Source organism: Mus caroli, chromosome 9, assembly GCF_900094665.2.
Source record: "Mus caroli chromosome 9, CAROLI_EIJ_v1.1, whole genome shotgun sequence".
In the NCBI taxonomy this organism is placed as follows: Eukaryota; Metazoa; Chordata; class Mammalia; order Rodentia; family Muridae; genus Mus; species Mus caroli.
In genome coordinates this window covers 62,479,461-62,501,115 of record NC_034578.1, presented here as the reverse complement: position 1 = coordinate 62,501,115, position 21,655 = coordinate 62,479,461, and the positions used below count along the sequence as shown (strand labels likewise).

At 41.4% G+C, this 21,655-nt stretch overlaps 1 protein-coding gene across 1 annotated transcript in view; it reads right to left on the bottom strand.

Annotated features, from left to right (window-relative positions):
• The window catches only part of Clpx (caseinolytic mitochondrial matrix peptidase chaperone subunit), a 38,565-nt gene extending 17,123 nt beyond the window's left edge, over positions 1-21,442 (bottom strand). Inside the window, exons 1-6 of the mRNA XM_021172135.2 lie at positions 21,133-21,442; positions 12,717-12,877; positions 10,757-10,874; positions 3,700-3,854; positions 1,984-2,143; positions 196-237 (exon numbers count right to left, since the gene is read on the bottom strand). Coding sequence (XP_021027794.1) covers positions 196-237; positions 1,984-2,143; positions 3,700-3,854; positions 10,757-10,874; positions 12,717-12,877; positions 21,133-21,211 — 715 coding nt within the window. The 5' untranslated portion in view covers positions 21,212-21,442. The remainder of the gene's footprint in view (positions 1-195; positions 238-1,983; positions 2,144-3,699; positions 3,855-10,756; positions 10,875-12,716; positions 12,878-21,132) is intronic.
• Positions 21,443-21,655: the final 213 nt, after the last annotated feature.

Below are 21,655 nucleotides of genomic sequence, written 5' to 3'. Positions count from 1 at the left end.
AAAAAAAAAAACCAAAAACCTTATTTCAAAGTTACATATTACATATAAAAGAGACATTTCAATGATGCACAAGAGAGTTAAATAACCCTTCTTGGTACCTAACACACAGACGAGCAGATCACCACTCCCACTGAGCTGCGTCACTGAGGCCATCTCAGAACAGAGTACAGCCAGGGCCTGAGGGAGGGGACTTACTTGTAAATCTGTACTCATCCTCCCGTCTTCTTATTTCTAACTCTAAGAAAGGAGATAAAAAGGGCAATATGAAATATTATATATGTGTTTAGTTTGGGGCAGTAAGAATGAATCTTTACTTCCTGCCTTCCTCCAAATTCATTTAAAGGATGTATTCAGTTTTCCATTTTTTATGTTATGAAACAATTTCTGTACAACATCCTTTCTATGTTAAAAAACCTGAAGCCTGTAATGGGATCTGATGCCTCCTTCTGGTGTGTCTGAAGACAGCTACAGTGTAGTCACATACATAAAATAGATAGATAAATAAATAAATAAATTTAAAAAAAAAACAAAAACAAACAAACAAACAAAAAACCTGAAACCAAGCTTAATGATGGTTGCCCAGGTACTCATAGTCACATAGTAGAATTTTAAATGATTATCTATTAAAACTATTGTCTATTTTAAAAGAATAATAAACTATGCATCATGAATTGAAGTTCTTCATACTATAAATGTGAAACTTTTTGCTCTTCTAGCATCTCCTACGATTTAGATATTAATGGCTAATATAAAAGAACTAGAAAATAGTTGCTAAATGACAAGACTGTACGCTTTGGAGCTTATAAAACTGAAGGTCCTATGACCACCATTAGGTATGACTTCCACTTTCTAAAAATAAGGTCAACTCATATTACCACATAACTCCCTTACAAAAAGCTCAACAGGTGAACACTGTCTTCATTAAAGCAGTTATATTTTTAGTAGCTACTTAAAAGCATTAGTAGAAGTTTCTCAAATTGTAGGATAATGACTAAAAGAACCTAAACTGTTGGATTTTAGATCTAGATCAGAAATCAGGGCTCCCTAGAAAATAAAATAAAAACCTAAATATTTATATTTTATTTGTATTATAATTTATATTTAAAAATAAATTATATTGCTATACTTTATTGCCTACAGTAAATTGACATTGTGTAGTACAATTATATATTAGAACCTCAGACTAATAGGAAATATACTGAAAATTACTTACAAATTTGCCCTTAACCTCATATTCTGTAGCTGCATCCAATTCCCTTGCCAAAAAAATGCTAAATATGCTCTTAAGTTATCACCTCTGACTTAGGCAAATCAAATTCTGTATCCTGAACCCAAAAAACTAGAGTTGTCCAGAGCGCTGCAGTGATCTGTCCACAGTAATCAAGCCTTCAAAGCCACTCAACCTCCCCTCCAGCAGCCTTCAAGGTCTTGTTGGCTCTGTGATGCTCCTTATCAAAGGCAAAGGCAAGCGGGGAGGGCCAAGCAGGGTTGCCACAACTGAGCTTCTCACACGCTTCCTAAAGAGATCTTAAAGAAACATTTTATGGGCTGGAGAGATGGCTCAGTGGTTAAGAGCACTGACTGCTCTCTGGAGGTCCTAAGTTCAAATCCCAGCAACCACATGGTGGCTCACAACCATCCGTAACAAGACCTGATCCCTCTTTTGGTGTCTGAAGAGAGCTACAGTGTACTTACATATAATAATAAAAATAAATATTTTTTAACAACAACAACAAAAAAAACCCCACATTTTACTTTGTTTTAAGAAACAATACTTAAACAAAAGTTAATGTACTTTGACATTTTTTATTCTCACCTACTTAATAACAACAACAAAAAAAGCTACTGGTAAGGCACCAAAATAATTTCATAATCTACTGTGAGATAATTTAAATATTGTACTATGGTAAGAAGATTTCAAGAGTTACACATAAAGATTAGGCATAGTAATCTGCATTGTGGTCAATTACCAAAAACACTGACCTCTAGGTGTTAATGATGTCTGCTTCTCAACCTCTGCTTGCTGTCTCAGATTAGCTGGAATATTATTATATATTCTCTTATAATGATTATACACGGCAACTGAAAGCACTTTCTTAGCAAACGACTGGCCAACAACATACTTGTCGAGGTAGTTATAAATCTGAAAAGTGATTAGGCATTAACAATTTACTATGAGCCATCATAAAAACAAGCACATTTCGAAACTACAAGTTAAACAAATTTTCTTAGAGTGTCAAATTTGAAAAAAAAAAAAAAGTTCCCATTAAAAATGAAGTGTCTGGGGCTGGAGAGATGGCTCTGTGGCTAAGAGTGCTTGCATCTAATCCTGCAGAGGGTTAGAGTTTAGTTCCCAGCACCCACAGCTCAGCACTGTTTCTAATTCCACCTCCAGGGAATTTGACACCCTCTTCTGGACTGGGCAGGCACCCACCCCCCAAAACACACACAGATACAGACACAGGCACACCCACTCCTACACATAAGAGAAGGAAAGAAAGAAATCTTTTTAAAAAGTTATTCATTTACCCAAGCAGCAACTTAATTTCATTCTTTCCTGTTTTGTAGGGGAGGGCAGTGCCTGGGATCAAACCCAGGGCTTGATTGTTGCTTTCAGTGTTCTGCCCTGGAACCACACCCTCAACTCACTTTTGTTAATAAGATTAAAGCTGTTTCACACTTCATATTACCAACTGTTTGGAACCAGCATCAATTTCTTGGGTTTGTATAAAGAAGGAGCTGCACGTGGTGTCCCATGCTTTTAATTCTACTATGTGGGAGGTAGAGGCAGGAGGATCAAGTTCAAGGCCAGCCTGAGTGACATAGTAACACCCTGTCTCTGTAATAAAAACACACACGCACAAGCTATTATTATTGATCAATTCCTAAGAAGTTAAATCACTTATGTATTTTCTAGAACTTTGATCCAATGTCTAAAATCTTCACAAATTAGCAAAGATATAAAACTTACTATTAAATTATTTTACATGATCATTTCTTTAGCCTTAGGTTTTTTTTTTCAGATCTTACTCAGTCCTCACATTTTCTATCTCAGCAATACTAAATTTGCCCCAATAGGCATGGAGTCAGACACACATGAATACCCTGAACACAGAGGACAAGAGTCCAAGTGGGCAGACTACCAGTACATGCCAGGACAGAGAACACCGGCCAAGAAGTACTGGCTTCTGGGCTCTCAAAAATACACAGTGTTGTCAGAGGAACCAGTGCACACTGTCATTCCTTCTCAAGACCAAATCCCACTACCTAAAACGTGTACAAAGAGTTCATACCATCAGAGCCATGGCAGCACACATAGAGCAGACCTAGAAGTTGTCTTCTGATCCCCACACACATACCAAGAGCATGTGTATGTGCATAATCACTCCACACACACACACACACACATTAAATTAAATTAAAAATTACAAACGTATAAAGCATATTTAGAAAATATAACAGTAGCATATGGCCACACTGCCAGCACTTTAAAGGTGAAGACTGGAGGATCCCGAGTTCATCTTGAACTACTTGGAGAGTTCAAGGTTACCCCAGGCTACTCAGGACATGGGTCTCAATAAAACATAACAAAACAAGAAAGAAGGTAAACATCGGATGAGCTTATCTAGACACTGACAGGATTTAACAAACAGGAAGGGCGGCAATGGAATGTCTGCAGGAGAGAAGGCTTGTTTCTACCTTTTTGGGGGGTGGAGGTGGCTTCTGCTGGAATGCCAACTTCACAGCCTCTGCAGCGGACTCGGGCTCCTTAATTATGCTTTTCTTTGAGTCTGCTTCCGACAGCACAACGAAAAAATGATGACATTTTTCACACTTAACAAAACGAGTGGAAGCTGAAAAAGAGGTTCAAAGAGGAAAACTTTACAAATAATTTCAATAGTGTTCATCTTAAAACTCACTGTAGGGCTGGGGATGTGACTTTTTGTCCACTGGATGTGGCAGTACATGGCTGTAATCTCGACCCTTGTAAGGCTGAGGTAGAAAGAAAAAAAATTCAAGGTCATATTGAGCATAGTCACAGGCCAGCATAAGCCAGAAAGTAAGACCTTGTACTAAAAACCAAAAACAAACGGGGGAAAAAAACCCAACAGGAAAACTGGGCCAGCGAGATGGTCAATAGGTCAAGGTATGTGCTTCTAAGCCCAGTTCAATCCTGGAATCCACATGGCAGGAGAGATTGCACTTCCAAAAACTATTCTCTGATCTCTACACATGCATACATATAAATAAATGTATAAAAAGCAGTTAAAACATTTTATTAATTTCTTTTCCTGACCTAATATTCATTAAGAGACCTGGTTGTAATCCAGTTTCCATGGAAGTACACTGTAGCTGTCTTCAGACACACCAGAAGAGGGTGTCAGATCCCATTACAGATGGTTGTGAGCCACCATGTGGTTGCTAGGATTTGAGCCCAGGACCTTCACAAGAGCAGTCAGTGCTCTTAACCACTGAGCCAGCTCTCTAGCTCCTAAAGATAATTTTAAACCTAGTTTGAGAATACAAATGGAATCATCTACTTTACTGAAATACCTTACCTGAATGAACTGTGACAAAGCTATGAGTAGACTTTCTATTATTTTTATGAAAACTTTCAGTACTGAAAGTGATTTTAATTGCTAAAAATGTAAGATATACATACATTCCTCCATAACCGCCAGGCAGTGGTGGTGCACGCCTTTAATCCCAGCACTTGGGAGGCAGAGGCAGGAGGATTTCTGAGTTCGAGGCCAGCCTGGTCTACAAAGTGAGTTCCATACAGTCAGGGCTATACAGAGAAACCCTGTCTCGGAAAAACAAACAAACAAACAAAAAAATGCTTATTGCTCCTGCAAATGACCTAAGTTCTAGTTGCAGCACCTACATGGCAGTCCACAGCAGTCTATAACCAAATTCCCAGGGAATCTAAGACTCTCTTCTACTTTCCTGTATACTAGTGTCACACATAAGCCCAAGGAGACACACATACATATACAATTTTTTAAAATCTTAGTCTTAAGTATAATTTTTAAAGGGTATCTCAATGCCAGGTGGAGGGTTACCTCCCACTATGAATTGGTCAGGGAGAGCCCAGAAGACCCCAAAATAACACATGCCATTGCCACTGTTCTTGGATAACCACGAAAACAAGAGGATATTGCCGTAATGCTTGAGAACACAGCACACTGGGTTGCAGGACATAGAGGAATCAAGCTGGAACTAACATGAAATCTTCCTCCCTACTGGCTAGCTTTCATAGTGCCAAAAGGTGCTATGTAGGCCACTGGGGTACTCACCACCCTGGCCAAACTGCAAGCCACAATACTGATCTGCTGCCAGGGAACATGCAGCCGCTGGTGCAGCAGTGGCTCAAAGGTGATGGTAATAAGCAAACTCTGCCCAACTTGACTAAGCCTGTTCACAGGACGGAACTCATGCCAGGTCCTCTAAACTAGGTCAGAACCCCAGGACTTCAGAGGTCAAAGGTCCTTGGGGTAGGAGAGGCAGAACTTGCTACTTCTGTCTGGTTAAATGGACATGCTGTCAAACTGCTTTCTAACTATGTTTATAGATAGATGACTGCTGTCCTCAACCTTCACAGGGAAGCGCTTCTTTGTGGTGGTCAGCAGTTAATGGTCAAAGTGCTAAGAACAAAGGCCTAGTGAGTGTTCAGCACTAAATGAGACACTTACATCAATGCTCTCCAGCCCCCAAACAAGGATGGAATAAAAGGGGCAGAAAGAAAGTTGGGAAGCAGAAGACGGGGAAGGGTCTTGTCTTTAGAACATGACATAGCTACCACTGTACTTGTGAATCCACTACAACTTTAGTTACCTGTACACTATAGAGCCAACAAGATCAGTCAACATTTCCAAAGACTAACTGGTTAGGTTAATCCCAGCACTTGGGAGGCAGACGCACAACTTTATTACTGTTTTGGTAGAATATCATTTTACGTTTTGAGAATAACTTTTAAAAATTATTTTATGTGTATGGGTATTTGGCCTGCATGTTTGTCTGTGCATTACATGTGTGCGGTCCTCACAGAGCCTTTAGAGGGCATCGGATCTCCCAGATCTCAATGTTACAGACATCTGTGAGCCCTCCCTCATGTAGCTGGGAAATAGAATCTGGATGACTCTAGGGAAACAGTGTCTTCCAGACACAACAGGATGGATGCACAGTGACTCAGAGGCAGTGTGGCAGCACGGACAGGGCCTGTGCAGGTTTAACCAGAAAGGTAAGAGTAGGCACAGGGTTAAGAAGCTATCTGTAACTGACTGGTACCTGCTAGGAAAGGAGAACCAGTTTTCTCCACTCAGGAGAAGTTGACAACCATAAAACAAACTCAACAGGGTTTTTGTGGCCTTTTCTTTTGTTTTGCTTTGGCATTATTTTGTCTTTTTTTTTTTTTAAGATTTATTTATTTAGCCAGGCATGGTGGCCCATGCCTTTAATCCCAGCACTCGGGAGGCAGAGGCAGGTGGATTTCTGAGTTCAAATTTGTTCCCCTTCCCCAGTTCCTCTCAGATTCTTCCTATCTTTCTACCCACAAAACATTTTTAAAAGTTCTTTAAAAAAAAAAAAAAATAACCATACCAGCACTTGGGAGGCAGAGGCAGGCGGATTTCTGAGTTCGAGGCCAGCCTGGTCTACAGAGTGAGTTCCAGGACAGCCAGGGCTACACAGAGAAACCCCGTTTCAAAAAACGAAAAAAAAAAAAAGATTTTTTTTATTTTATGTATATGAGTACACTATAGCTGTACAGATGGTTGTGAGCCATCATGTGGTTGCTGGGAATTGAACTCAGGACCTCTGCTCGCTCCAGCCGAAAGATTTAAGTACACTGTAGCTGTCTTCAGACACTCCAGTAGAGGGCGTCAGATCTCATTACAGATGGTTGTGAGCCACCATGTGGTTGCTGGGATTTGAACTCGGGACCTTCAGAAGAAAAGTCAGTGCTCTTAACCGCCGAGTCATCTCTCCAGCCCAATATATTTGTTTCTTGATTTTTTGTTTGTTTGTTTGTTTTTTTCGAGACAGGGTTTCTCTATATAGTCCTGACTGTCCTGGAACTCACTTTGTAGACCAGGCTGGCCTCAAACTCAGAAATCCACCTGCCTCTGCCTCCCAAGTGCTGTTATGGAGATTTTTTTTTTTTAAAAAACTTTTAAAATTGTTTTGTGGGTAGAAAGATAGGAAGAATCTGAGAGGAACTGGGGAAGGGGAACAAATTTGATGGAAATAATTTTAATTAAGGAAAAAAAGTTATTCTAGAAGCTGGAGAGCCAGCTCAATGAACAGGAGAATATAATCTCTTAATAGTGGAACTGACATTGCTCACACAACCCATGTCAGGAGGGCTCACAACCACCCGTAACTCCAACTCTAGGAGACCCAATGCCTGTGTCCTCTGTGGGTACTTGTTCTCAGGCATCACCCACAGAGATACATACACACCTATACATTGTTAAGATAAAATGCTATGGGCTGGAGAGACGAGTCAATAGCTAAGAGCACTGCCTGCTCTTCTAGAGGACCCAGGTTCCATTCTCCAGCACCCACACGTCTTTAACTCTTGAGTTCTGGGGGATCCAATGCCCTCTTCAGGCTTTTGTGGGGACTGCACACAGATACACATGCAGGCAAAATATCCATACAAAGTAATTTTTAAAAATTATTCTCAAAATATAAAATGAACCTTCAAAAAAACTTTAAAAAGATATTCTATGGAAACAATAAAGCATACACACGTGAATGAGCACACATAAACACACATTTTGGATGACCTAGGAGCAAACTTTAAATGACAAGAGGACTGACTTATTGCATGCTTTGTATTTACTAATCACTTAAGCTAAAAGAAAAAAATTCAAGCCATCAAATTAAAAAATTAACACAAGTTCAAATATGTAACCACCATTTCCCATTGAAGAGTGAACAGTGAGCGTCTTTATTCTCTAATGAGGTACAAGTTCACAGCTGTTATTGATGGTAAACAGGGCAAGGATTAAAGGGCAGAGACGCCTCTCGTCTAGTTCAGGCTGTGTGACAGGAAAAGCTGGCTTGAAAACAGAAGACCAAAATATTTCTCTAAGGAAATTAGGTCAAAGGGAAAGAGATTAAACACCACCATGTCTCATCTGTACTTGATACCGAAGGGCAGCTTAAATTTAACTTGAATACTGGATTTGTAATGCGAGTTTATGATGAAGCAGGTTTGGTATATACTCAAATTCAATGACTCAGTTTTATTTATTGAAATACTATAGAGGTGACATGAATTTATAAGGCATAATTTTTAACTCTTAAAAATACCCTAAAGTGGGTCACACACTTCCATGGACTGAAGGCCTGGGTGGAGCAAAAAGGAGAAAAGTGGGCCAGTGAGGTGACCCAGAGGGTAAAAGTGCGTGCTGCCAAGAATGATGGCCGCAGTTTGATCCCTGGGAGCCACATAAAAGTGGAGAGACCCACCTCCTTCAAATTCTCTCTCTCTCTCTCTCACACACACACACACACACACACAGAGAGAGAGAGATAGAGAGAGAGGAGAGGGAGAGAGAGAGAGAGAGAGAGAGAGATGAATGTAATGTAGTGAGAAGGAAAGAGAGAGAGTCAGTAGGCTGCTGGTACTCCCTTTCTGTTTCTGGGCCATGAGAAGATCGGTTCTTTTCCACATTCCCATTGGCATCGTGTTCTTGTCCAAGTACACAAGGCCAAGTAATGTTCTGAAACTATGAGCCAAAATAAATACTTCCTCTTTTTAAGTTGTTCTGTCAGCACTGCGTCACAAAAACAAGGACAGTACCTGACACAAGTGCAGCCTACAATAGCTGCAACAGGCCACATGGTCCACAAACCCTGAAATAGTTACTGTTTGGCTTTTTCCAGCAAATGTTTGCAGACTCCTGCTATACTGTTTTTAAAAGAACTGTGAAGACATGGATCTAGTACCCAGAATACATATGGAGCTCTTCAATATTAGATACCTCAGTTAGAAATGAAGGAAGCCTTCAAATAATCATCTAGCCACAGGACATTCACGAATGGCCAAATGACATTATATATAGGTTACTGGCCAAACACAAATTAAAACTTTAATGCTTTTACAGAGGGGGGTGACAAAAATTCCCAGACTCTAGAATTTTACTTCATCATGTCAGATTTGTCTAGAATATGTTCAGGTCTACCTACCACCTTCATTTCATATGGTAATCCAAATTACAATATATTCTAATTGGTTCTTTCTTTCACCAGGTAAACCATGCAGAATACCTCTTATAGTCAAACTGTCCAGTAGAGTTACTTTAAAATTATTTTATGAGCAGGGCTGGTGATGCATGCATACCTTTAGTCCCAGCACTCAAATGGCAAAGGCAGGCAGAGCTGTGTGTTTGAGGCCAGTCTGGTCTACATAGTAAGTTTCAGGACAATAGGAGCTATGTAGAGACTCTGTCTCAAAAAAGGCTTCCCAAAACTATACAAATGTAACTAAGGTATTGACATTAAAATGTACAGTGAGGCATGCCTGTCATCCTCGTACTTAGGAGGAGGAGATCAAGGGCAGTTGAGTATACAGCAAGACTCTCTCAAAGCTTGGGGAAAGAAAGGAAGGAGGAGCAAAGAAAAGAAAAACAATAGGAATAAAGGAATGAGGTGGGAGGGAAAAAGAAAATCAAAGAAAGAAACCTGACAGAGGCACGGAAAGGCTGGCACGTGGTACAGTGCAATTTCCCTTGATTATAATTAGCTCTAAAGCTCATAGGCAATGAGTCATTTGGTGTAATGCACTTTGGTCTTACAGTTCAGAGCACTATCAGAAGTAGCCTGAACCATTAATAATCACCAAACAATTTCAATAATTGAGAGTTCTCGCTTCTGGTACATCAGGGCCCAGAAGAAATTACCTTATTACATAAATGGCTGATCTTCCTGGCATATGAGTTACTTAACAAAGTTGTGATGGTTTGTATGCACTTGGCCCAGGGAGTGGCACTCTTAGAAGGTGTGGCCTTGTTGGACTAGGTGTGTCACCGTAGTTGTGGGCTTTAAGACCATCATCGCTGGGGATGGTGGCAGACGCCTTTAATCCCAGCACTTGGGAGGCAGAGGCAGGCGGATTTCTGAGTTCGAGGCCAGCCTGGTCTACAAAGTGAGGGCCAGGACAGCCCAGGGCTACACAGAGAAACCCTGTCTCGAAAAACCCAAAAAAAAAAAAAAAAAAAGACCATCATCCTAGCTGCCTGGAAGCCAGTCTTCTGCTAGCAGCCTTCAGATGAAGATGTAGAAAACTCTTAGCTCTGCTTGTACCATGCCTGCCTAGATGCTGCCATGCTCCCACCTTGATGATAATGGACTGAACCTCTGAACCTGTAAGCCAGCCAGTTAAATATTGTCCTTTATAAGACTTGCCTTGGTCATGGTGTCTGCTCATAGCAATAAAACCCTAACCAAGACAAAAGCATTTGAAAGATGTAGCAATATAGTATAAATAAATCTTAGATTTTCTAAAAACCAGTGAATGTACTCAGGAAAACTCACAAAATCCAAATCTGAAATGAATATATTTAAGCAAATATTTTCTCTCTTCCTCTCAGAATGCAAAGTGCTACCAGTCCTAGGAATTTTTAGTGTCTTTAGAACACTTAGAGAATCACAATGTCGGGCAAAAATAATTCTGGTTTATATAATATACGATTTCTATACATTCAATGGCCTATTGCAAAAGAGGAAAGAAAATCAAAATACTTACACACAAAGGTCTCCACGTGTGTGCACAAGTCACCACATTTAGGACAGCGAAGCTGGTTTCCACCTTTCCCAGAATTCCCAGAGCCTGATTTCTTACTGCTTCCTTCAGTCACCGATTTCTAATGTTCATTTAGGAGAAAAAGATAGTAAATCATTTGTTCCATGGAGTTTAGCTGTAAACAACAAGTTGTATTAATCTTAAATTTTTACAATTTCGGACTGGAGGGATGGCTCAGTGGTTAAGAGAACCGAGTTTAAGTCCCAGCAACCACATGGTGGCTCACAACCATCTGTAATGGGATCAGATGCTCTCTTCTGCTGTGTCTGAAGACAGCTACAGTGCACTCACATACATACATAAATACATACATAAATCTTAAAAAAAGTTTTTTTTTTTTACAATTTCCATGCTGGAAATAATAGTATGGTTTGTATCTATAGCCACTGGTGTTATAAGATCTACCATAAAAATCAAATCAGTCCTAGTTACTATTTATCTAAAGCCATTTTTTAAAAATATATTTAAAATATATATATAATGTATGGTGCATATACACACAAATATTTCTTTGGTGTTTCGAGAGGGTTTCATTGTGTAGCACAATGAAACACACTTTGTAGACTAAGGTGGCCTCGAAACCACAGAGCTCCACCTACCCTGCTTCCCGAGTGCTGGGACTAAAGGTGTGCACCACCACTGTGCAGCTCATGAGTCTCATTTTCAATGAGATTTTAAAAAGTTACTTACAGGAATAATCCAGGCTGGTGGTTCATACCTATAATCTCAATGCTCAAAAGGTTGGATCAGGAGACTTACCAAATATTTGAACTCACTCTATAGACCAGGCTGGCTTTGAACTCACAGAGAGCCACCTACCTCTTCCTCCCAAGAGCTAGGATTAAAGATATGCACATCACCACCCAGCTTAAATCTTTATTTTAAAATTTTATATGTATTGGCGTTTTTGTCTGCACACCACATATGTGTAGTGCCTGTAGAGGACAGAAGAAGGCATCAGATCCCTGGGACTGGAGTCATAGATAGTTGTGAGCTGCCATGTGGACGCTGGGAATTGAAGCTCCATCCATCCATCCATCTATCCCTTCTCCTTCTCCTCCTTCCTCCTTTTTGGTTTTTCAAGACAAGAGTTTCTCTGTGTTGCCCTGGCTATCCTGGAACTCACTCTGTGGTTCTAGGCTGGCCTTAAACTTTAAAAGATCCACCTGCCTCTATGTCCCAAGTGCTGTGATTAAAGGTGTGCACCACCACCACCACCACCACCACCAGCAGCCATTTCTTAAACACTTGTAGCAGTTAGATTTGTGTATAAAAATGGGTATTCCTCACTCCATCTGACTAATCATGCCACTATTTAATGATAGTTGATGCTTAGGATATTAGCACTTTACTCTCTGCTTACTAAGTACAGTGAGTAGGGCTGGAGAGATGGCTCAGAGGTTAAGAGCAATGACTGCTCTTCCAGAGGTTCTGAGTTCAATTCCCAGTAACCACATGGTGGTTCACAACCATCTGTAATGAGATCTGATGCCCTCTGCTGGTGTGTCTGAAGATAGTGACAGTGTACTTACAGTACTTACATATAATAAATAAATCTTTTTTTTAAAAAAAGTACAATGAGTATATAAGTATAATACAAGTTAAGCACTGAATAAGCTGGGCATGGTGGACACTCAGGAGGCTAAAGTAAGCGGATCCCACTCTAGTGCTGCCTAGGTTACACAGCAAGTTGCAGGGCAGCCTAAGTCACAAAAAAACTGCCTCAAAAAAACAAAACTAACCAACAAAATGCAAAATAAGATCAACCCAGACTCTTCAAATCACTTTATGTAACTCATATTTCCTACAGAGCACATTTAAACTAACAAGACTACAGAACACTATTATTATATTTGCTCTTTAAAGATGGGGAATATATAGATGCCAATAAGACAAAAATAACCTTATTTCCATCTCCGGAACCATCCTTGTTTGCCCCGTCTTTTGAGGCGAAGTATGCTGGTGTTTCTGAAAAGGTTCTAAGAGGAGCTCTGCGCAGAACCTGAGTGTCCAAGGTCCCCAGTCTTCCTAACATTGGCACATGAATGCGCCCACACGAAATACCTGCAGGGAGAAGGAAGTCTGTTAGTTTTCATGCCCATGCTGGCATGTCTCAATAAATTCCCAGGAGGCTCAGTGGTTAAGAGCACTGGCTGTTCTCCCACAGGACCTGTGTTGGAGTCCTAGCAACCACAGTTCCAAGAGTTCCTCTTCTACTCTCTGCAAGCACTAGGCAAGTATATGGCACACATACATTCAGTCAAGAATATTTACCCACATAAAATAAAATCTTAAAATGAACAAAGTCCTGGTAAATAAAGGTTGAACACAAAAAGGTTGAAACATACTGGCTTTCCCAGAAAAGCTACACACCAAGAGAAAAAGGTTTTTGTTTTTTTTTTTTGGGGGGGGGGGTTTTTTTTTTTTTTTTTTTTTTTTTTGGTTATAGTTCAGTCCAGATATGGTCATGGAGACCAACTGGCCTTGAATCCACAGAGATTTGTCTACCTCTACCTACCAATTAGTACAGGCTTCCTTTATTTTGGGGGGGGGAGTTGGTTTTTCGAGACAGGGTTTCTCTGTGTAGCCCTGGCTGTCCTGAAACTCACTCTGTAGACCAGGCTAGCTCAGAAATCCGCCTACCTCTGCCTCCCAAGTGCTGGGATTAAAGGCGTGAGCCATCAAGCCCGGCTCAGATCAATTCTTTAACAGCAAGATCATAGAGGTCATACCCACCTGTGGCTCTTTTAAAACATGACAGGGATTTAAACATACTGTACCTGCCGGGGTTTTAAAAAAGGTCTTTCGGGTTGGCGAGATGACTCAGCGGGTAAGAGCACGGAGTGTTCTTTCAAAGGTCCTGAGTTCAAATCCCAGCAACCACATGGTGGCTCACAACCTCCTGTAATGAGATCTGATGTCTTCTTCTGGTGCATCTGAAGTCAGCTACAGTGTACTTATGTATAATAATAAATAAATCTTTAAAAAAAAAAAAGGTCTTTCACGTACTATATATTTTTTGTGTACTATTTGTACCTTGAAGATAAATATATCCTGACAGCTTTTGTCTCTTTGGTTACCTGAAGATCGAATCATTTCTTTCAAAATTTGCATGCTTCTCCACTTATATGGTTGTTGGGTTCTCAGTCAAGAATCTAAGACAGTAATCTTAACGAGGTTGTGAGGGGTGGAGGAATGACAGTTTTGGTTGGGCAGTGTTTTGGTTTTACATAAGAAAGCTATAGACCATGGATGGTGGTAATGGTTTAAGAACACTGTAAAATGTACAGCTGGCAAGATGGCTCAGCAGATAAAGGTATTTGATGTGCAAGCCTGAAGAACAGAGGTTTCAGGTTGGCTCCTGAAACCTTCATGAAAATTCATGAAAATGAGAGAATACTGATTCTAGGGAGGCAGAGGCAGGTGGATCTCAGAGTTCAAGGCCAGCATGAACAAAACAAGAACAAAGAAAGAAAGAAAGAAAGAAAGAAAGAAAGAAAGAAAGAAAGAAAGAAAGAAAGAAAGAAAGGAGCTGACTCTACAAAGATGTCCTCTGGACTCCACAGATGTGCTATGGCATCTAAACCCATAATAAGCACACATCACAGATACATTCAAATTATAATAATTAAAAAATATTTAATATGTATTTAATATTACTAGAGTATACATTTTTAAGTGGTGCATACTTTTAATCCCAGTCTTTGTCACAGTTCAAGGCCAGCTTGGGCTACTTTTAATACTTCATCTCAAAGAAACACAACACACACACTCACACATACACTCACACTCAGAAACACACATATACACAGGAGTTCCCCGATCCAGGCAAGGCCAAGGTGGCACATGCCTGTAGCTTGTAATTCTAGCACTCAGGCAACCAGGCAGGAGAATTCGTAGCTTGAGATTAGCCTGGGCTATACAATGAGAAAAAAATAAAAGCAGGCTAGAATCCTAGCACAGGTTTATAATCCTAAAGTATTCAGGTGTTGCAAGAGGATCAGCCCAAGGTCATACTCAGATACATATTGTGTCTGAAGTCAGCCTGGCTATATTAATACTGTTTCAAATAACTAAAAACAAGGCTAGAGAGCAATGGCTCCATGATTAAGAGGACTTGCTCCTCTTCCAGAAGATCCAAAGTACAGTTCCTAACTGTCTGTAACTCCAGGAGCTCTAACACCCTCCTTCTAGCCTGAGGCACCTCATGCACTCACACAGACACAGATGACAGACATATACATTCACACACACACACACACACACACATGCACAAACAGTGGGTGTGTGTGTGGATATTTCAAAAAGAAAGGGAGAAAAAAATGCCTCAGGAGTTTAAGAGTACTAACTTACCAACTTTGGGTTCAAAGCTAAGGATCATTTGTAACTTCAGTTCCGGGGGATCTGAAACTTCGGGTCATCAAGGATACTGCATACATATGATGCAGACATACATGCAAGCAAAATATTCAAAGTAAATAAATAAAAATCTTTAAAAAAAAAAAATCGACAAAAGGGCTGGAGAGATGGCTCAGCAGGTTAAGAGCACTGGATGTTCTTCCAGAGGTCCCGAATTCAATTCCGAGCAACCACATGGTGGCTCACAGCCATCTGTATGTAATAGGATCCAATGCCCTCTTCTGGTGTATCTGAAGAGACCACCAGTGTACTCACATACATAAAATAAATAAATCTTTAAAAAAAACAACCCACCACCACCAACAACAAAAACTAAAATGATAGCATATGCTGGCATTCTCCACATTTGGGAGATAGAGGCAGATCAACTCAAGTTTATCTTCTGCTACACTGAGAAGAGAAGGCAAATGCCAGGTCCTCATCAGGCTTTGTTCTAAAGTCATCATTTGGTTCCTAACAGTGATGGTGAAGCATGGCTACACCTGACCGCTACACCTATCTTTCCCTTTTTCTTCATTTATCATTACTGTGTATCTGTGTGTGATGTGTATGTGGGGGTGCATATGCTATGGTGTGGATCATTGCCGTGTATCTGTGTGTGATGCGTATATGGGGGTGCATATGCTATGGTGTGGATCATTGCCGTGTATCTGTGTGTGATGCGTATGTGGGGGTGCATATGCTATGGTGTGGATGTGGGGGTCAGAGGACAACTCCGTGCAGCCCTCCTGACTTTAGCTCAGTTTCAGGGAACAAACTGAGATTGAACAAAGAGGTGAATGGCCTTTGATTAAAAAGCCTATGTTTTTCCTGTAATCTTCCCTCGCCATCACCATGGAGCAAATGAATGTTCTGGCAGATGCTCTCCAGAATCATCGTTCGGTTCCTAACTGTGATGGTGAAGCACTGCTACACTGGTGAATTTGAGATCATTGATGATCACAGAGCTGGAAGATTGCTGTGAACCTCACAGGAAGGTTCAACAAGAGTGGAGTTATAAGCCCTAGATTTGATGTCCAACTCAAAGACCTAGAGAAATGGCAGAGCAAAACTGCTCCCATCACGGCAGTTTGGTTTCATTGTGCTGACAACCTCTGTTGGAATCATGGACCATGAAGAGGCAAGATGAAAACATGCAAGAGGGCCTGGTGTGGTGTCGCATGCCTTTAATCCCAGCACTCAGGAGGCAGAGGCAGGCGGATTTCTGAGTTCAAGGCCAGCCTGGTCTACAGAGTGAGTTCCAGGACAGCCAGGACNAAAAAAAAAAAAAAAAAAAAAAAAAAAAGTAAGAAAAGAAAAGAAAAAAGAAAATGCTGGCAAAAATGCAAGATGTTTAGGTCTAAACCAGCCCAGACTGTAATATGAAAATGTGTGATTCTGACTGGTGACAAAGTCACAGACACTTGAAAGACTGTTATGACTTATGGTCTACTTTGATAATTAAAGAAAATGCCATTTTCTAGTTAAAGATTAGTGGAAATAAGGTTTAAGAAACCTGAATCCTACCTATTGACCCCTGAAGGACCTGTGAACTTCAGGTGAAAAAACCCTGAAAGCTAGGGAGATATCTCTGTACATTTTGCAACACTGTTTGGCAGTAATGATAAATGCCAGTTAAAAGTTAAACCATTAGCTAGGCAGTGGTGGTGCACACCTTTAATCCCAGCACTCGGGAGGCAGAGGCAGGTGGATTTCTGAGTTCGAGACCAGCCATGTCTACAGAGTGAGTTCCAGGACAGCCAGGGCTACACAGAGAAACTGTCTCAAAAAACAAAAACAAAAACACAAGAAAGTTAAACCATCTATGAACATGTCATACAGATAAAGCCTTTTGAGTTTCAGAGCAGCTGCCTTCTAAAATAATAAAATAATGAACATCTATTTTAAGGCTGTTAGGAAGTATAAGAAAGTTGGAACTGAGTCCCAGCTGCTGTGATGGCTGAGGTAGGAGAATGGCAAGTTCAAGGCCTGCAAGGGATACAAAGAGAACTTGGTGAAGCATTGTCTCAAAACAAAATATTCTTAAAGGGCTAAGCACCTGCCTAGCATGGGTAAGGCCCTTGGTTCAATGTCCCGCTATGGCAAAAACAGAAATATAAAGAGTGGTCCACAGCTGATGCAGGAAGACCACGAGTTTGACAGCAACTCAAATACACAGAGAGTTCCAGGAAAGCATCAGCTACATAGTGAAACAATGATGTAATTTACTTTTAAATTTTATAAACTGTATATGGGTGTTTTATCTGCATGCATATCTGTTACCACATGTGTACCTGTGAAGGCCAGAAGGTGTTAAGATCCCTAGAAGTGTAAAGATGGTGTGAGTTACCATAAGGTTGCTGTGAATTGCACTTAGGTTCTCTGGAAAAGCAGTCAGTTCTCTTTGGAGCAGTATCTCCAGTCACAACTTATTCAGCTTTAAAAAAAAATATATATATATATATATGTGTGTGTGTGTGTGTGTGTGTGTGTGTGTGTGTGTGTGTGTGTGTGTATATTATATATATATATATATATATGTGTGTGTGTGTGTGTGTGTGTGTGTGTGTGTGTGTGTATTATATATAACATATTTAAATGATTTTTTTCTTTTGGGTGATAAGCTTTCACTTTATAGCCCAAACTGGCTTAAATACCATGGCAACCCTCCAAAGTGTGGAGGTTATTAGCATGAGCCAACACCATAGCTAACTTTTTGTTTTCTGAGACAGGTTTTCATGTCATCCAGACTAATGTGAACTCTCTATGCAGCTGATGTTGGCCTTGGGTCCCAGATCCTCCCTGGATTCTTCATTTTGAACTAAGGAGTCTACAAAACTTTACAAATAATCTAGCTTTAAAAAAAATCTAGCCGGGCGCGGTGGAGCACGCCTGTAATCCCAGCACTCAGGAGGCAGAGGCAGGCGGATTTCTGAGTTCAAGACCAGCCTGGTCTACAAAGTGAGCTCCAGGACAGCCAGGGCTACACAGAGAAACCCTGTCTTGAAAAACAAAAACAAACAAACAAACAAAAAATCTATATTACTTAGCATGAAAGAATAAATAATAGCAGAGAACAGTCCCAAAAATGACGAAAAATTATCTGTTTTAGTAACAGTATTTTAAATGTGTATAACTGGTGAAATTAAATAAAGAAAATATTCAATAAAAGAAAAAAAATGTTGAAATAGAAAATAAAGCTATATCCTCTTACAAGTTTGGCCTCTAACTTCTGTTTGTTTTTTGTTTTTTCGAGACAGGGTTTCTCTGTGTAGCCCTGGCTGTCCTGGAACTCACTTTGTAGACCAGGCTGGCCTCCAACTCAGAAATCCACCTCCCAAGTGCTGGGATTAAAGGCATGAGCCACCACTGCCCGGCAGCCTCTAACTTCTAACACAAATTGAAAAAAAAAAAGAGCCTGAAACTGCAACTTAACAAGTGCTTACTACATTTATTAATTTTGCTTAGATTTTTATTTTATGCACTATAGTTTCTTGAGTTCTAAATACTGTTTAATAAGAACACATAACATCATTACTGTAATATTCCTTAAGTTTAAAAATATTTAATTCATTTTTCCATTCTGCTAATCAAGAAAAAATGAAATCTTAAATTCTTTGACAGCCAGAGATACAGCTCAAGGGAAAAGCACCAGCCTGGCACACTCAAGTCCCTGGATTCAATCCTCAGTACAGAAAAAGACGTTTGAAGAAGTAGGCCTGCCTGTGAAGGGCTGATTCCATCACTTCAAGTTCAAAGCAGCCTGGTCTACCCAGCAAAATTGCTAAAATAAAAATGTGTCAACTATTCACACTGACCTATCTAATCTATTATATTTGACTACCAAAAATTAAGGGAGGAAGGAAGGAAGGAGAAATAGGACTAAAAATTAAGGTAGGTGCACTATATAATCAAGAAAACTGGATGCCAACACGTTTGACCTCTTCATTCAGACCTTTTTATGGAATGACAAACACTCTTTATCTTTCTTGTTTGTTGGTTGGTTGGTTGGTTGGTTGGTTTGGCTTGGTTTTGAAGACAGGATGTCTGTGTAGCCCTGGCTGTCCTAGAACTCACTCTGTAGACCAGACTAGCCTGGAACTCAGAGATCCACCTGCCTGCACCTTGGGTGCTGGGATGAAAGGCGTGACATGACAGACTGACTAAGGTGACATCTTTGTACAAAGATTGAATGGAAGGAAGTCAGAAATTGAAGAAGTTACATCAATTCTACAATTCTCCTACTCAAAGTTAGGGTCCACTGTGTCCCTGAGAAGTGAAATGCTGAAGCACTTCTGAAAGTACATATTTAAAATGCAAAGGGACCCCATACAAACCAAGCATATCTAAAATGTGTCTGTCTGCTGGCTGAGGTGGTGCAAGCCTTTAATCCCAGCACTCAGGAGGCAGAGGCCAGCCTGGTCTACAAGGTGAGTTCCAGGACAGCCAGGACTATACAGGACTATACAGAGAAACCCTGCTGTGAAAAAAACAAAAAGTCTGTCTGTCCGCTCTTCACTACTTGCAGGACTCTATTCTCTCTTTCTACCTTATAGGCCCAGGGTTGAAGTCAGGTTGTCAGACTCGGCAGCAAATACTTTTATTTGCTGAGCTATCTTTCCAACCCATTGTCAAGTCCATTTAAAAAATATATACATCAGTTGGGCATGGTGGCACAGGCCTTTAATCTGAATCCAAGGCCAAGACTGGTCTACAGAGTTCCAGAGACCTGGCTTGCCCCTGCCTAAAGACTGCCGGAACTAAAGTCATGTGCTATAACCTCAGGGCTAACTCTAGAATTCTTTGACTAAATCTTATCAAGAACCCCTCCTGTCTAAAACACATACCCTTTTCAATGATGTTGTCAACCAAATTTAAGCATGACGAATTTAATACCCCTAGTACCAAACTGTAATACCTTAAGCCCTCAACGAATGTAGGTCAAGCAATACATTAAAATTATGTTTCTTTCCAGTGTTTACAAATCAAACCTCTGGAACTGGGACATCTACTTGAGGTGTGGCAATGTTTTAAGACTAAATCTTACACTTACATGTCAATACTAAATGCTTCCGCCTATGTTACTCCATTTCATGTGTATTTAAACTGCCAATTATACAGTTAGTAGACAATGATGACTTTAGAATTAGTCAAAAAAAAAAAAAAGGAAAACTGCTTGTATTGGTCCAAAGATCGTCATGAAAATACATCTGTAAGTTCAGAGCCTAACAAGACCTAGCCTTACAATCTGATATGCATAGACTTGTGGGAAAGAAAAACGGGTTTCATTCCCGGAATCTCTTGGCAGGTGTGCACTCTGTCACAGGTCCTGATGAATAGAGAAGCAAAGTAAACAAGAGCCACTCCACTCTTAGAGGCTGATCCCAGCTGTCAAACTGGGTAAGCGGGCGAATGACTGTTGCTAAATTTAAGTATTTCAGGAATTCCAGCGGTCGCTTTCCCCCCACCTCCCCGCTGCTTTCTTGGGACCCCAAGTTTCCCAAATATCTGGAAGGCCAGCGAGCTGTGTTTACGTCCTGTCGTCCCCGACCGCACAATGTCAGTGACACCCTTGCCCTGCCGATCCAGGCGACTAGCCCGACAACCGGGCACACAGACTCCCCAAAAGTGACAGGCCCCAAGAAGGGCTGCACGGGGGACACTTTTAACGAGTGTTGAGTCGCACTCGGTTCTTCTCCCTGAGTTGAGGCGAGATGGCCCCATTCCAGCCCCCAAACTCCGAAGGCCCGAGAGCTCACAGGCGAGCGATAGCCCACCGGGTTTCCTTCCAATCCGACAGCCAGGTACTCCAGAGGCTCGCAGCGCCTCGCAGCCTTCAAGCCCTCCTCTCCCCCCGGGATCCCCACCGGTTCACTCGCCGAGAGCCCAGAGCGGGCACCGGCTCGGGACTACTTCGTTACCTCTCTGCGCGGAGGTGAGCGAGGTGGTGAGAAGCCGGGCGGCCGCAGCGCCGCAGGTACAAGCGCCGCAACTGGACATCTCCGCGGGGCCTAGGCCAGGGCTTCGCGCCCTGAGGATCGAGGGGGTTCAGCGATCCGATCGTGCCGCGCGAGTGTTCCGCTGACTGGCTCCGCTCCCTTCCGCGGGTTCTATGCTGGCGCAGCGTTTTCCCCCCACCAGGCAGCCAGGCCCGGACGATCCCAGCGTCCCACCGCCTTCTACTCACCGGAGTAGGCTCCTCCCCTCCCTCCTACTCTCCCCCATTCTCCGCCCACCCCTGCGGGGGAGCGTGCGCGCGCTTGCGTCCTAGACCCAGGAGGAGGCGTGGGTTTACGCTGCGCATGCGTGGAGACTAACGTGATTCCAGAGAATGGGGCGGTAACCTGGGCACCAATGAGCGCGCTACGGCAAGCGGCGAACCCAAAGTTTTGCGGTCGCCCAGTTTCTCGGGAAGTCTCTTTATTCGGATGCTAAAAAGTTTTA